At 41.2% G+C, this 16,223-nt stretch overlaps 1 protein-coding gene across 1 annotated transcript in view; it reads right to left on the minus strand.

Annotated features, from left to right (window-relative positions):
* LOC126267932 (discoidin domain-containing receptor 2-like) overlaps nt 1–16,223 on the minus strand; it is a 737,095-nt gene that overhangs the window by 24,836 nt on the left and 696,036 nt on the right. The window contains exons 15-16 of the mRNA XM_049973242.1: nt 10,607–10,774; nt 5,435–5,527 (exon numbers count right to left, since the gene is read on the minus strand). Coding sequence (XP_049829199.1) covers nt 5,435–5,527; nt 10,607–10,774 — 261 coding nt within the window. The remainder of the gene's footprint in view (nt 1–5,434; nt 5,528–10,606; nt 10,775–16,223) is intronic.

Here is a 16,223-nt window from a genome sequence, read left to right on the forward strand (position 1 = left end):
GAAAGTCATGAAAATGTCGAGAAGTATTCATGTCTTTATATGAATTAATAATGCAAAATAATAATATTCAAACTATAGGCAATATTTTCAAACAGCAGACAGGGCACGGAGTCACTATACCAGGTACCATAACAATTAAACTAAACAATGTTTTGACTGATAATTTATCAGCTGTGAGTAGTTCTAACAATGATTTCCTAAACAAAGCAGTAGGATTAAATGTCTTAGTTAAAGGAATAACAGAACATCTAAAAATGTCATTCCAAAAAAAAAAAAAAAAAAAAAAAAAAAACCGTTTTAGCAACTAGAAGTAGCACCAACACCCTTTACTTAAATTAATGTAATCATCAAATTTATAAACTGCAAAAACTCATGTAGTCTTGATCGAATTTGAATCAGAATTCTAAAAAGTTGTATACGAATGGTCTCCCATTTAACGTTGAATAAGCACAGTATGTACATTTTTCAGATGACACTAGTTTTAAAATAAAGCCCATCAGACATAAAGTAACAGAAGAAATTGTTAATTATGTTTCTCAACGAATTATCAAGTGGTTCTCTGAAAATTGCTTCTATCTGCATTTTGAAAAATGAAACTGTATTCAGTTTTGTACAAGAATAAACATCAGCAACTGATGTAGCATTTGATAAGTAGTCAGTATGTAGGTTAGAACGCTCCAAATTTTGAGGTATACATTTTGATGAAAACCTGAACTGGAAGACGCATATTAGTGACCTTCTAAAAAAATGACTTCAGATTCTTTTGCTCTTTTTGTAAGAGTTACTTGATGAAATGTATAAAGAGAAAAAAGAAATTATTCAGATAGAGATGAGAGACGAAAATTTAATAGCCATGAGTGACTGGAACTCGATAGTAGGAAGAGGAAGAGAGTTCTACAGCAGCGTAAAGGATAGTGACTCCGATAGCAGTTCAGGACCTTAAAGAGATCAGCATGTAACATTTATATCAAGTAATTACAGGTTTATATTACGTAACTGTGTATCTACGATTATGGAGTATGTGTTACTTGTTATTTAAGGTCATTGATTTGTGAAAGGATATTTAAAGGGTGACGAAACTTTAATAGTCATGGGTGACTGGAATTCGGTAGTAGGAAAAGGGAGAGAAGGAAAAGTAGTAGGCGAATACGGACTGGGGCAAAGAATGAAATAGGAAGCTGCCTGGTAGAATTTTGCACAGAGTATAACTTAATTATAACTAACACTTGGTTCAAGAATCATAAACGAAGGTCTTATACATGGAAGAAGCCTGGAGATACAGGAAGGTCTCAGATAGATTATATAAGGGTAAGACAGAGATTAAGGAACCAGGTATTAAATTGTAAGACATTTCCAGGGGCAGATGTGGACTCTGACCACAATCTATTGGTTATGAACTGTAGATTAAAACTGAAGAAACTGCAAAAAGGTGGGAATTTAAGGAGATAGACCTGGATAAGCTGAAAGAACCAGAGGTTCAGGAAGAGCATTAGGGAACGATTGACAAGAATGGGGGAAAGAAATACAGAAGAAGAAGAATGGGTAGCTTTGAGAGATGATATAGTGAAGGTAGCCGAGGATCAAGTAGGTAAAAAAATAGAAATCCTTGGGTAACAGAAGAGATATTGAATTTAATTGATGAAAGGAGAAAATATAAAAATGCAGTAAATGAAGCAGGCAAAAAGGAATACAAACTTATCAAAAATGAGATCGATAGGAAGTGCAGAATGGCTAAGCAGGATGGCTAGAGGACAAATGTAAGGATGTAGAGGCTTATCTCACTAAGGGTAGGATAGATACTGACTACAGGAAAATTAAAGAGACCTTTGCATAAAAGAGAACGACTTGCATGAATATCACGAACTAAGATTGAAACCAAGTTGTAAGCAAAGAGGGGATAGCAGAAAGGTGGAAGGAGTATATAGAGAGTCTATACAAGGGCGATGTTCTTGAGGACAATATTATAGAAGTGGAAGAGAATGTAGATGAAGATGAAATAGGAGATATGATACTGTGTGAAAAGTTCGACAGAGCATTGAAAGACCTAAGTCGAAAGAAGGCCCCAGGAGTAGACAACATTCCATTAGGACTACTGACGGCCTTGCGAGAGCCAGGGCTCACAAACCTCTACCATCTAGTGAGCAAGATGTATGAGACAAGCGAAATACCCTATGACTACAAGAAGAATATAATAATTCCAATCCCAAAGAAAGCAGGTGTTGACAGATGTGAAAATTATTGAACTATCAGTTTTATAAGCGACAGCTGCAGAACACTAACACGAATTCTTTACAGGCGAATGGAAGAACTGGTAGAAGCCGACCTCTGGGAAAACCAGTTTGGATCCCTGGAAATGTTAGAACACGTGAGGTAATACTGACCTTACCACTTATATTAGAAGATAGATTAAGGAAAGGCAAACCTACGTTTATAGCATTTGTAGACTTAGAGAAAGCTTTTGAGAATGTTGACTGGAATACCCTCTTTCAAATTCTGAAGGTGTCAGGGGTAAAATACATGGAGCGAAAGGCTGTTTACAATTTGTACAGAAACCAGATGGCAGTTTTAAGAGTCGAGGGGCATGAAAGGGAAGCAGTGGTTGGGAACGGAGTGAGACAGGGTTGTAGCCTCTCCCCGATGTTATTCAATCTGTTTATTGAGCAAAAGGAAACAAAAGAAAAATTCGGAGTAGGAATTAAAATCCATGGAGAAGAAATAAATACTTTGACGTTTGCCGATGATATTGTAATTCTGTCAGAGACTGCAAAGGATTTGGAAGAGCAGCTGAACGGAATGGACAAGGTCTTGAAAGAAGGATGTAAGATGAACATCAACAAAAACGAAATGAGAATAATGGAATGTAGTCGAATTGAATTGGGTGATGCTGCGGGAATTAGATTAGGAAATTTGAAGCTTGAAGTAGTAACTGAGTTTTGCTATTTGGGGAGCAGAATAACTGATAAAGGTCGAAGTAGAGAGGATATGAAATGTACACTGGTAAGGGCAAGAAGAGCGTTTCTAAAGAAGAGAAACTTGTTATCTTCGAGTATAGATTTAAGTGCCAGGAAGTCGTTTCTGAAAGTATTTGTATGGAGTGTAGCTATTTATGGAAGTGAAACGTGGACGATAAATAGTTTGGACAAGAAAAGAGTAGAAGCTTTCGAAATGTGGTGATACAGAAGAATGCTGGAGATTATATGGGTAGATCACATAAGTAATGAGGAGGTATTGAATAGAATTGGGGAGGAGTTTGTGGCACAACTTGACAAGAAGGAGGCACCCGTTGCTAGGCCATGTTCTGAGGCATCAGTGGACCACCAGTTTAATATTGAAGGGCAGAGTGGAGGGTAAGAATCGTAGAGGGAGACCAAGAGACGAATATACTAAACAAATTCAGAAGGATGTAGATTGCAGTAGGTACTGGAAGATGAAGAAGCTTGCACAGGATAGACTAGCATGGAGAGCTGCATCAAACAAGTCTCTGACTGAAGTCCACACACACACGGCGTTGCCAACACACGAATCAGCCTCTTGACATATTTTGCATAGTTAAACTCAACAATATATTATGTAATACTTTTATTGTGTAGGTCACCACTTAGAAACACAAAAGCAAGCATTAAGAATAACATATGGTGCTCACCTGTTGTCTTCATATAGATATCTGTTCAAGGAGTTTAGCATATAATACATGCAGTCACTAATGAAGTTCAACATAAATGATTCATCAAAATTTTAGAGTAACACTTACAGTACAAGAGGAAAGAATGATCTTTAGTACCCATTACTAAACCTACGAGTGCCTCAAAAAGGAGTTCAATGCCCAACAAGAAAAATATTTGACCATTTGCAGGATAACACGAAATGTGTGACTGCAAGCAAGGAGGGTTTTAAATTTAACCTAAAATAACTTCTCCTGGACTACTCCTTCTGTACTATGGGCCAATTTCTGTTTAAAAGTAATAGCCCGTGGAAGAAAAAAGAAAAATAATTTTTATTATGTTTAATTGCTTAACACAACTAAAAACTAATGTGTTCATTAATGTTAACACAAATCATGTATATTTAACCTGTAAAGTCACTCTTTTCACGTCTTTCGATTAATGTGTCGTTCAGATGATGTATATAACATGTACCTAACAAACTAATTGATAACAATGATGTTGGTTTGTGGGTCACCCAACATCGTGGTCATTATCACCCGTTCTAGTAGCAGTCTTTCCACCTCCACTCTCTCTACTAGCCGAATGATGACGAGATGAGGATGAGATGTTGAGGACAACACAAACACTCAGTCCCGAGGCGGAGATAATCCCAGACCTGGCCGGAAATCGAACCTGTGACCCTGTAATCCAGAGGCAAAAACGCCTGTCTCTAGGCCACGAGCTGCAGACTAACTAATTGATGCATAGTCTTCGTATGTTGAAGGCAGCAGTACAAACCCTACAGCTGCTTACCGAGAGTACTTTCAGGCCATGCAAATATCTATGTAGGCTACTGCTCAATACCTTCGGAGATGTAGTAGAGGACTTCTGAAATGTATTGGCTGAACAGGAGTCATTGGAATTACTACTCTTAACACACAGGGCCCTGAGTGACTCAAAGAAGTCATCATTTTAGCTGGCTGGCCAGTTAGCTACCTGCCTCTCCAGGGCCGTAATACCATTAATTGAGGATCAATATAACAATTAATGGGGAACCTCCTAGCAGGAGTGGGCAAATCTAGAAATATTATATAGGAAATATACCTTGGCACCAGAAGTGCAACAACACTCACGAACTGTGGGCTCGATCAGTGTCAGTGAATATCACCACCAAAGAAAATCCTTCATTTGCAAGCGCTTACGGCTTACGTACAAGAGTGCATGAATTGCTTCTTTAGTGGTCAATACACTGGGCTCGTATTCGAAAAGGGGCGTGATCCAAATCTGCACCCGGCCGTATTGTTTAAGATTTCTTGTGATTCCCCAAAACACACGAGATGAATACATGAGCGTTTCCACAACATTCCTGCATTCCATTCTAGGGTTTTCTCGATGTTGCTGTAACGATTTTGTTTCGCCTTTTTTCAGATTCCCGAAAATTTTTTCGAGATAGCATTTGAAACGGACGTGACGTGTAGTTTGCTGTTTGGAAGCGTCTAATCTGATAGAATAGATATGTTCAATGATGGACATGGTGCGAATTTTTTTGAGAAGCAGGAAAAAAATAACTTTATTTCGTACTTACGATCAGGATCCAACAAACTAAACAGGAGGAAACGTTCTTACTCCATATACACCCAAACCCACCGAAAACGAGGTAAATACCAGTTCAAATGTTTCATCTTCAAGAAGTGTAACGATAGTACAATATAGTTTTACAGTGGAACAGATGCTACTTTCGCGTACAACCTGTATTATACAGTATGTTAGTTGAATAACGGAATACCTACCTTGCTGCTAAGTCGCGGTGTATCAGTTCCATAGATTCGAGGTATTTCATTCCCGATGCAATCTGCGACGCCATATATATGAGACATCCGTAACTGGAATGGAAATAATATTCATAAACTGAAGGAATAACTAATTCACTACCAAAAATTTTGAAATATTTTCTACTCACCAACCGTACTAAGAACACAAATTAGTACTTACTGAGAGGAATAAGTATTACTTAGCTGTATTGTTAAGCAGAGAAGTATGCTGATTTCGTTAGTCTGCTATAGAAAGATAGAGAACATTCTGAAAGATGAACAAAAAGAGTTATTTGGAGATAATACTGATCTGCTCCCGTGACACAGTAACACTTTAACACCTGTAGCACAATTGTGTATTATTTTTCTTACCGATATTTGTCTCAAACTGAAAGAGAGGTCCGTGCTGACATACTACTCGTAGACTCATTTCAGTTTTTTACGTTAGTATTTCATAGTATGAAAATGTATACAATTATGCACTGTGACTGTGGCTTCTTAGGGAGTAATATTATTGTGTCACATATAATTCCCTGTCATTACTTAATCTGGAACAGGTATAAACGGTTGTCTTTAATGTCCGCTCCCTCGAATGCGCGTTAAACTGTAATCTTCTGCTTCCTTTTTCATGGCATTTTAAAGGCTTAAATTTGTCAGAAAGACCTATGCACACGATAAAGTTTCTGTCTTCTGTCAGCATAAAGAAAGCAACCCGTCTTTCGTCAGGTTGCAGAGAATTGTTACTGAATGATCCATCTCAGCTATTTATTCAAAACTCACCGTGACACTCGTTTCCAAAACTTGGATGCAGGGTTATTTTCATTGGTTTGTGAGTATCAAACAATCAACACGTGATCATAAATGGCAGATCTGTGCTAAAGAACCTGAAATGAATCATTGCTACTTCTTACAAGGTACTGGGAAACAAGCACATGTATCCTACTTAAATGAATAATTTTGACGTTTGCATTGTACTGCGTTGAGTACACTCAGTAAAGTCCAATATCTGACAAAATATTAGTCGCCCCATCTAAAAGTTCGCTAGGCCCTTTCAAGCACTTTACGTGGTGTGGAACTTTTACCAGGCCTACAGGTGACATTCCATTGTTGACATAAGACGTGGCAGCGAAATGGCGTGTGTGCACTGTTCACTTGTATGGAGCAAGTCCTGTAAGATGGCTCGACTCGACAGAGTGACAGAAGGGAGATACCGTGTTTGGACGTAAAGACGACCACACAGTGAAATAAATTGCTCATTATATATCATATTTGCAAGGAATGGTGTACTACTCGCAGCGTTGTGCCACAATGTCAGTACAGTGATGGTAAAAAATATTCTAACCGAGAGGGACAGCAGGCGGGTGTCAAGACTTATCAAAAACAATCGATATCAAATCTCACCAGTTTCTGAGCGGTCACGTCGGAGGGAACTGCATGCTATGTATATATAAATGTAAATCATGGAATTCTTTTAGATGAGCTAAATCATTATGGTTTGAGGGGGGCAGTGCACGAATGGTTTAAGTCATACTTAACTGGAAGAATGCAGAATGTTGAAATAAGTGGTTCATGTAATGTTAAAACAACAGCTGATTCGTCAAACTGGGAGGCTATGAAGTATGGGGTTCCATAGGGTTCGATCTTAGGTCCTTTACTGTTCTTGATATACATCAATGACTTGCCATACCACATTGATGAAGATGCAAAATTAGTTCTTTTTGCTCATGATACAAGTATAGTAATAACATCCAAAAACCGAGAACTAAGTGATGTAATTGTAAATGATGTTTTTCACAAAATCATTAAGTGGTTCTGAGCAAACGGACTCCCTTTAAATTTTGATAAAACACAGTATATACAGTTCCGTACAGTAAATGGCACAACTCCAGTAATAAATATAGACTTTGAACAGAAGTCTGTGGCTAAGGTAGAATTTTCAAAATTTTTAGTTGTGTCTATTGATGAGAGGTTAAACTGCAAGCAACACATTGATGGTCTGCTGAAACGTCTGAGTTCAGCTACGTATGCTATGAGGGTTATTGCAAATTTTGGTGATAAGAATCTCAGTAAATTAGCTTACTATGCCTACTTTCATTCACTGCTTTCATATGGTATCATATTCTGGGGTAATTCATCGTTGAGTAGAAAAGTATTCATTGCTCAAAAACGTGTAATCAGAATATTTGCTGGAGCCCACCCACGGTCATCCTGCAGACATCTATTTAAGGATCTAGGGATCCTCACAGTAACCTCACAGTATATATATTCACTTATGAAATTTGTTGTTAATAATCCAGCCCAGTTCAAAAGTAATAGTAGTGTGCATGGCTATAACACCAGGAGAAAGGATGATCTTCACTATGCAGCGTTAAATCTGACTTTGGCACAGAAAGGGGTAAATTATGCTGCCACAAAAGTCTCTGGTCACCACCAAACAGCACCAAAAGCCTGAAAGATAGCCAACTAACACTTAAAAATAAATTAAAAGAATTTCTAGGTGACGACTCCTTTTACTGATTGGCTGAATTTTTAGACATAAATTAAGGGGGAAAAACAACTTAAACATTAGTGTCATGCAACATTTTGTGTACTGTAATATCTTGTACAGACATCTTTTATTAACCTGACACGTTCCACATCATTACGAAGTGTCGTATTCATGATCTATGGAACAAGTATTAATCTAATCTAATCTAATCTCTGGAGTCGGGTATCTCGTTAAATGGTATTGCTTGTAGCGGCAAGTGAAGGTAGATGCATGACGGGACCAAACAACACACAATCTGGAAAACAATTGTTTGTGTGACGCAGATTGCCTATTTTGAAGTGATGCAAGACTCTGAGTGCACCGACAGACTAGCGAGGCGTTCAGATCACAGAGTGAGGACGGTGCAGTTCAGTTCAACCTGGAGGCTCACGTGGGTAGTTTTATGGGCGTTTTTCGTATGAAGACAAGAACCTACTCATTATGGTCTACATGGATATGAAGACGAAAGTTTATTTCAGTGTTTTCGATGAGCAGGCTACCATATGCTCCTGTTTCTTCTTCACGAGTGAGATGTGGACACTGCTTTCTCTCACGTTGAGAGCAGCCGTTTTCTCAGGGCATCATATATATATCCCCAGTGTGAAGGAACACTCAGGCAGGTTATCGATTTTCTAAAAGCCTGCGAAATCAACCGACCTGAAATCGACAGGAAATGTCTAACAGTATTATCACGATTCCCGAAGCTTGGTAGATCTGCAGGTCAAAGAATGATTTGGTGGCACCAGGTGGCTACGATTGTGACGCTGCAACGCAGTCCTCGCTTACTTAACACATGAAACTATTTGTATACGATGTATTGTCTAGTGTAAATATGTATTGTAAATACTATGTTTAAATTATGTAGTATTTAACACTGGCAAGTCAGGGCATATTTAGTTAACGATGAAGTCAGAGACATTGTTTTGCCATGCCTCTGGGCGCTGGAGTGCGCCAGCGGGCAGTAGCAGCAGTGACGCCGTGCTCGGAGTGAGACGTACAGTCGAGTGCTGCTGGTCCTGGCTGTGTTACGTCTAACGGCTAGTGTGTGGATCTAAGTACGACGGGAAAGTAATGGTCGGCATATCTGGAAGCATGGCCTAGCAAGTTGTTATGGGTTAATGGGCATAGTGCTGAAGAAACGAGGACGTAAATGTGAAGCTCACTGTGGGCCCAAGTCGTAACAGTAAAAGCCCGCTACCACATTGTGACGCTGCCATGGAACCGTCGATCCACCGACAACGAGGGAAGTGTGATCTACGTAATTTTCGTAGAGTAAAATTGTAGACGGCTAGCCAGTGACTGTGCTTTTCTCTGAAGTTGAACAATTAATAACAAGCACTTTATAATCGAAGTGTTGCAGTTACATTCCACCCGACAATAACACCAAGTAGTTTCCTTCGAATCCTTATCTTATTGAACCGAGTGTGTCACGCCATTATCAAAAGAAAATATGTTAATTAACAAATTATTTGCATAGACGGTAAAGAGTAAATTACAGACTGTTTTGAACGATTGGTTGTCGTAGTTAATTGTTGCACTTAATAAGCTTACGCCAACCGTAATAACTTAATAATAGACTGAAGTAATAAATTTGATTATTAAGATTAATTTCAATGCATATTCAGCTGAAGGTAATTCAAGGATATTTCGTGAAACTATGAAGCTTATTGCACCTGACAATCCCCCAACTAATGAATTATTATCATTCAAAACATTTAATCAATTATTGGCAATATATTTCATTATCAGTAGATTAAACTGTGTAAAGTGCCTAATTTTGATACAGAATGACAGTCCATTATTCAAAATGTCGATAGATAATTATCTGTGTTGTCAGCATTGCACTTAGCTGACAAATTGTGAGCAAAATAAGTGTAGTTACATTGTTATGACATTGTTTTATATGACTGCTGAGCCTGACACAGCACATACGTATAAGTTCCCGTTCCACCTGCTGCGCTACAAACAGGTAAACCTTATTTTTGACACAGTTATTCACGTACTTAACAGTACTGTCGCTCATCAGTTGAGCTGGCGACCGATTTTTTAATTGCTTTTACAACTTAATCATTTCTTTCAGCAAAATTTCCACTGGCAAAATGTATTTCCAAATTATTCCCATTATTTCATTTACCGATCGTAATTGAATGAAATTACTGACTGAATAACGATCAAGTTATTACGTCTCCTGTTTCCCGCAGAATAATCATTATTTGCTTCGGATTCGGATGCCTTATCGCGACGCGGGTCAAAATTCATAATTCACACTGTTAACTTGCAATTTCGAAAATCCCGGGAACCGGGGGGGGGGGGGGGGGGGGGTAATACGTTGTACTGGGAGAATGCTGTGGGTCCTTCCAGGCGGAATTGGGGCCAGTTTCAAAGGTACAGTGGATGCCACATGGTGTCTGCTGTGGGTGATAATTCTTTGTTTTGTGTACCTAATTGATGAAAAATTGTAAGGGGTCCCATCTCGACGACTTGTGGTGTGTAACCGTCGGTGGGTCTGAGGCAGGGCGGTTATTATTCTGGTGCCTAGGTCTCCCTGTACCCATTACATGGTCGGCAGCGGCACAGGAAAGGAGCAACTCCATCCCCTGGCAGACACAGCGGCTGCTGCCTACCTCAGCTCTAGGCCCTCCGGCCTGGAGAGGAAGGTGGGCAGCGCGCCCATCTCCCCGTACTCCTGCAGCGAGCAGAGCGGCTCCTCTGCAGAGCAGACGGCCAGCGCGCGCGCCACGTTGTCGTCGCGGAGGCTCGCCAGCCAGCCCACCTCGTGCAGGAACTCCTGTCTGCCAGAACACACAAACACAAATCATACAACGTCAGTACAGCTACCCTGCCGAAGTTATGCTGAGTGTCTGCTAGCAAACCTGACAAAGCTAAACTCTCTCCCAACCCTCCCATAAAATACCACCATGTAGTGTTGGCGTATTATGTAATGTACAGAGTGTGCAAAAGAAAGGGGCGTGTAGACGACAATCAAACAAGCACATAAGTGGATGCAAGTGCATGCGCATGTGAGCCGTAGTAAATTTTGCTGTTTTGAAGAGCGCGCTGCAGCGCGTAGTGTGAAGCAGTCACTTTCCGTTTCTGGCGGTGGCGCCGCTGTGGCAAATGCAGCTTTGGTGGGAAAGGGGAAAAGATGCCTGTTCACCTGCATTTAAGGGGCGTTATGAGCTCGGCAGTCGTGCCCCCCCCCCTCCCAAATTCTGTAAGTCCCTGCAGATCCTTGAGCGTCATGCACTCCGCCTCGCTTTCCGTATACGCCTCCAGACCCCCAAGCGGATCCTCTGTGACCTCATTCCTTTCCCCCATCTGCTGCTATTCCTCGAACATATCCGCATCCTCACACCTCCCGCCGCCTTGATCCCCCTCTCCCCCTGGTTGCTCCTCTCCTCTTTCATCCCCGCCCCCTGCCACGTCTTCACTGTTGTGTCCCCCCTGCCCTCCATCTCTACAGCATCTCCTTTCCCAAGGTGGCTTCCATCAACTCCCCCTCCTGGATGATGCCCTCTCTCCCCTTCCTTTCCTCTGTCCTTTTCCCGGGCTCCCTCTTCCCCACTCTTTTTTTCCCACCTCCCCTCTCTCTGCCCCCTTCTCTCCCCCGAGTCCTTTTGCATTTCCCTCCCCTGCCTTTTCCCATTCCCTCTCGCGTCTGCCCGCCCCTCTCCCCCCTTATGAGTCCTCTCCCTCTTTTGGTTCCTCGCCCTCTTTTTCGGTTTTTCCTCTCCTCCCTCCTTGTTTTCCCCCCTCCTCCAGGTCCCCCGCCCATCTCTCCTTGGCAAGGGAGTGTCATCTTTGTGCCGACATTTTCGTGCAGTGTTTTACAGTGAGTGTTTTACAGCGAGTGTCCCATTGATCCGTGTTGTGTGTATTTTGGGAAGTGTTGCGAACGGCCATCGTACTGTCGCTTGGTGTGATTTTTTTTAATCTCTTCTAAATAGAGGCCAGCCAGTCACCATGTTTTTTAATTGTATGTCTACTATGTTACTTGTCTGATTCCTGTGTATTTTATTAACATTGCCAATCCCTTTGCTTTCTGTTTTAAATTGCCACAATTTTCCACCATTTTACAGTTGAAGTCACCGTTTTATCGCCTGTTTTTCTTCTTTCTTTTCTTCTTCTGTTTTTAAAAAAAGTCTGTAGGCTGTACAGCAGCGTACTAAGCTGCTGCCAGGCCGCCCCCTTCGGGGGGAATTGAAATTCAATAAGGGGAAAAAAAACTCGGCAGTCGTTCAGTCTGTCAGTGTCGGCGAGTCTGGGCAGTTGGTCACCCGGGTCAGTGTGGAGCACTCAGTGCCTGTCTGTCGTCCAGAGTCCTAGTATGTGTCAGGCCGCCAGTCTGCTCGAGTTTGTTCAGGCAATGGTCATTGGCAGTTGGATCGATCGGTTGGTCTTTCGCGCACAGGGGCACAAGATGACTTGTCCGTCTTGAGCGTCGGCACATGTGAGGTCGCCACTTGAGTCCAGTGGCCCGTGCCGTATACCGAGGGGTGGTGGCTTCGCGGCCGACACGAGAGCCAAAGGAGCAACCCACGACATCGGTCTGGCCGGTGCGAGCTGCGACGCCGTGAGACGGGAGATCGGCGCGCCTTCCTGCGTCCGTTGAAGCGGCTGGCAGCGGACGGTTCGGGACAGGGTTTTGGGCGTGCTGCGCCAGGTCTTCGCCAGACATCGCAGTTTATTAAAACTTAAGTGATTCGTGATACGTTGTTTCATTTACAAGTTAGATTCTACTACTTTTCTTGGCCAGTCTCTCGTCACTAGCTTGCTCGTCTGTCTCTTGTGCGCATTTGTAGGCAGTTAGTGTCTGTCTGTCTGTCTGTTGGTCTGCCGTACTTTAATAGCTGCCTCTGTCATGTTTGGAGGATTCGGTGTTAACGAATTTATTGCTTGAAGTTTAATGGCCGAATTCCTAAAATATGTTTTTATCTTGCCTATCATCTTGAGGGGCGCTATCTATGTAATGTAGAGCATGTTTGTATATTTTAGGTAAGACTGCATTTCATGGGTTTTTATTTAAATGGTCATTTTAATATATAAGTTGCCACCCTTCCACCGTAAGAGTATCTTTAAAAAAAAAATCACATTCTGTGTGAAGTTAATTTTTTTAAAATGTTAGTGTTTTGTACCATTTCCATTCGTCCTATGGGTTGCATAGTTTATGTGCTTCTGTGAGTTGTTAAAATTTTTAGTTTAAAGTCGTCTGGTGTGATGCAGATTTGCACCAGTGTAGTCTTTCAGAGGTTGTTGTGAGCGGTCATGACTAAGACCGAGTCAAAGGCAGTGGCAAGGTTCTCAGCTCAAAAGCTCATACTATCAATATTTGTTCTTTCTGCCTCTGAAAAAAATTTGAGCTTGATATTTTCAGGGTGCTTTCTGATTATAATTTTAAATCTTTTTTTTTAAACATTTAGGAATAAAATTTCGGTTTGTTGAAAGAAATTTAATTTGTTTTCATCAGTGACCCACTGGCAACTACTTCCAAGCTCACATAGTGCGATTAAATGTGTTAATGTTCCTAATCAATCGCTAGTAAATAAAGTAAATTCTTAAGAAAGGTTTCTAAAGTAAATTCTTAAGAAAAGGTTTCTAAAGTAAATTCATGGTTGAGTATGTTGCCTGGAAGTAAGTGCTATCAGGGTAAGTACCACCTAGCTCCTATAGGAATGGGATAGGGGTGAAAAAAAGTTGGTAATGACTGAGATCTAGGCAGCTCTGCATGACTGATGTGTTGTATAATTAGTGGCAGAATGCATTCTGGAGGATATATGTGCGAATGGGCTCAGCTGATGAGAGAAAGGGGGCAGGAGGAGGTGAATAGAGGGGGAGGATGAGTTGGAAAGAGGAAGTGGCCAGCAAGGCGAGTGACAGAACAGACGTAAGGCTGGCCGCAGTGGGCGAGCGGTTCTAGGCGCTTTAATCTGGAACAGTGCTGCTGCTATGGTCGCAGGTTCGAATCCTGCCTCGGGCATGGATGTCTGTGATGGCCTTAGGTTAGTTAGGTTTAAGTAGTTGTAAGTTCTAGGGGACTGATGACCTCAGAAGTTAAGTCCCATAGTGCTTAGAGCCATTTGAGCCAAAAAATGGTAGAAATGTCTCTGAGCACTGTGGGACTTAACATCTGAGGTCATCAGTCCCCTAGAACTTACAACTACTTAAACCTAACTAACCTAAGGACATCACACACATCCATGCCACAGGCAGTATTCGAACCTGCGACCGTAGCAGTCGCGCGGTTCCAGACTGTAGCGCCTAGAACCGCTCGGCAACCTCGGCCGGCCATTTGAGCCACTTTTGAAGAACAGACGTGAAGGAAGATTTAGAAGGCAAATGGAAGGCGGATAGGGTGTGAGATGGAAGAGGTAGAGATTATAAGGAGGCAGCTGGAATAGACGAGAGAGAAATAGGAGGAGGAACGTTGATTAGGGGAGATAGTTAAATTTTCCAGATGAATATCACGAAATCATAGCTTATTTCTACTCTCACGGATTTAGTCACTTGGAGAACTTTAAAGGTATCAACCGCTGTTTGTCTCTTTCTTGTGCTATTCAGTGTAGCAACTAGTTCTTCCGAATCAGCACTGTAGCGAGATCAAGCCACGTGTGTGAACACTACACACAAACGTAATATCCTCTCTGGAGTCGTATGGTGTAAAAGAGCAGAAATTCAGTCGTATATGTGTCCAAGACTTATGACATACACGTTCACGGGCGACGCCGAGAATAAGAAGCTAGTAATTCTAATAAACATAGGTCCAGAATCCAACCGTTTCCTCGATATGAACTACGTAAAGTGAAGTCAGGCTTAATTGAAAGTATAGGTTAAGAGACTCTTATCCAAAACGTCTAACCAGGTTTGATGAAACTTCCTGGAAGATTAAAACTGTGTGTCGGACCGAGACTCGAACCTTTGCCTTTCGCGGGCAACTGCTCTACCAACTGAGCTACCCAAGCACGACTCGCGCCCCGTCCTCACAGCTTTAATCCCGCAGAAGTACTTGTGTGAAGTTTGGGAGCTATAAGATGAGGTACTGACAGAATTGAAGCTGTGAGGACGGGTCGTGAGTTGTGCTTGGGTAGCTCAGTTGGAAGAGCACTTGCCCGCGAAAGGCAAAGGTCCCGAGTTCGAGTCTCGGTCCGGCACACAGTTTTAATCTGCCAGGAAGTTTCATATCAGCGTACACTCCGATGCAGAGTGAAAATTGCATTCTGGAAGCTGTGATGAAATTTATGGCAATGCCAATAACTGTACCGTTTTGTAAACGCAGTTTCAGCAAATTTAAGGTGAGTTAAGGTCAAGTGTGCGTGTAGAGATTGTCATACTTTGCCTATAGAATATCATACTACTACTAAAATAGGCTTTCATGGCATAATTAATGTGTTTCCTTCACTCAAAGCAAAAAAAGTACAATAAAATAATAAAACAAAGAATTTTTACAAATAAATACTTTATAACTTGATTATAGCCGTTTCCTTTTAATTCTAACCACTAATGTACGCACTATTACGTGTTACTGAGGCGCAAATTAAGTCTGTTCTCTGTTACAAAACGTACCAAACGCAAGTTACAGTTGTTTATATAAATAATAAATGTACATTTTGTTTAAATTTTTACACAATTTGTAATTTATTTACTGCAACGATACATTTAATTTCTTGTATACAATATATCTCATCAATAATTTCTTTAATTAATAATTTTATATAGTTTTTAATTTTCATTAAACCTACTTATAGACAATATACGACAAACGAAAGTGACGACTAGAGGAAAACTGTACAAGCATATAGTCCTAATAACCATATCTATTTGTCTGAAGCCGAACGGTATGCCCGATGCGACATGTTCCGACTAAATACATGAACACCTCCAACACAGACCCCGAGTATTCAGACAACAGATAAACACCTGAGGACTAACACATTATTACTAGTTTCCCACATGACGCCCATATGTGTGAAGGAAGGCTTCAGCACATCTCGTTATGGACGCCCAAACACGTAGAAATATCCCACGCGTGTTCCGAAGGGATTGACAAACATCCACAATGTATTCCGGGAATTCTTTGACAATATCAAAAGGACTGGAATACACCAAGCTTTTACATATCCTTACGCAATAAAAATTCGAAACGTTCGAGTTGGAGAACCTGGGGAGCCATGTGATTCGCGCCAGAAAGTCCATTAACGGAGTCTCTTGAACCGACTAACTAAAACTGGTGTGAAGGTCTCGACG

The sequence above is a fragment of the Schistocerca gregaria genome, chromosome 4 (genome assembly GCF_023897955.1).
Source record: "Schistocerca gregaria isolate iqSchGreg1 chromosome 4, iqSchGreg1.2, whole genome shotgun sequence".
NCBI classification, from domain to species: domain Eukaryota; kingdom Metazoa; phylum Arthropoda; class Insecta; order Orthoptera; family Acrididae; genus Schistocerca; species Schistocerca gregaria.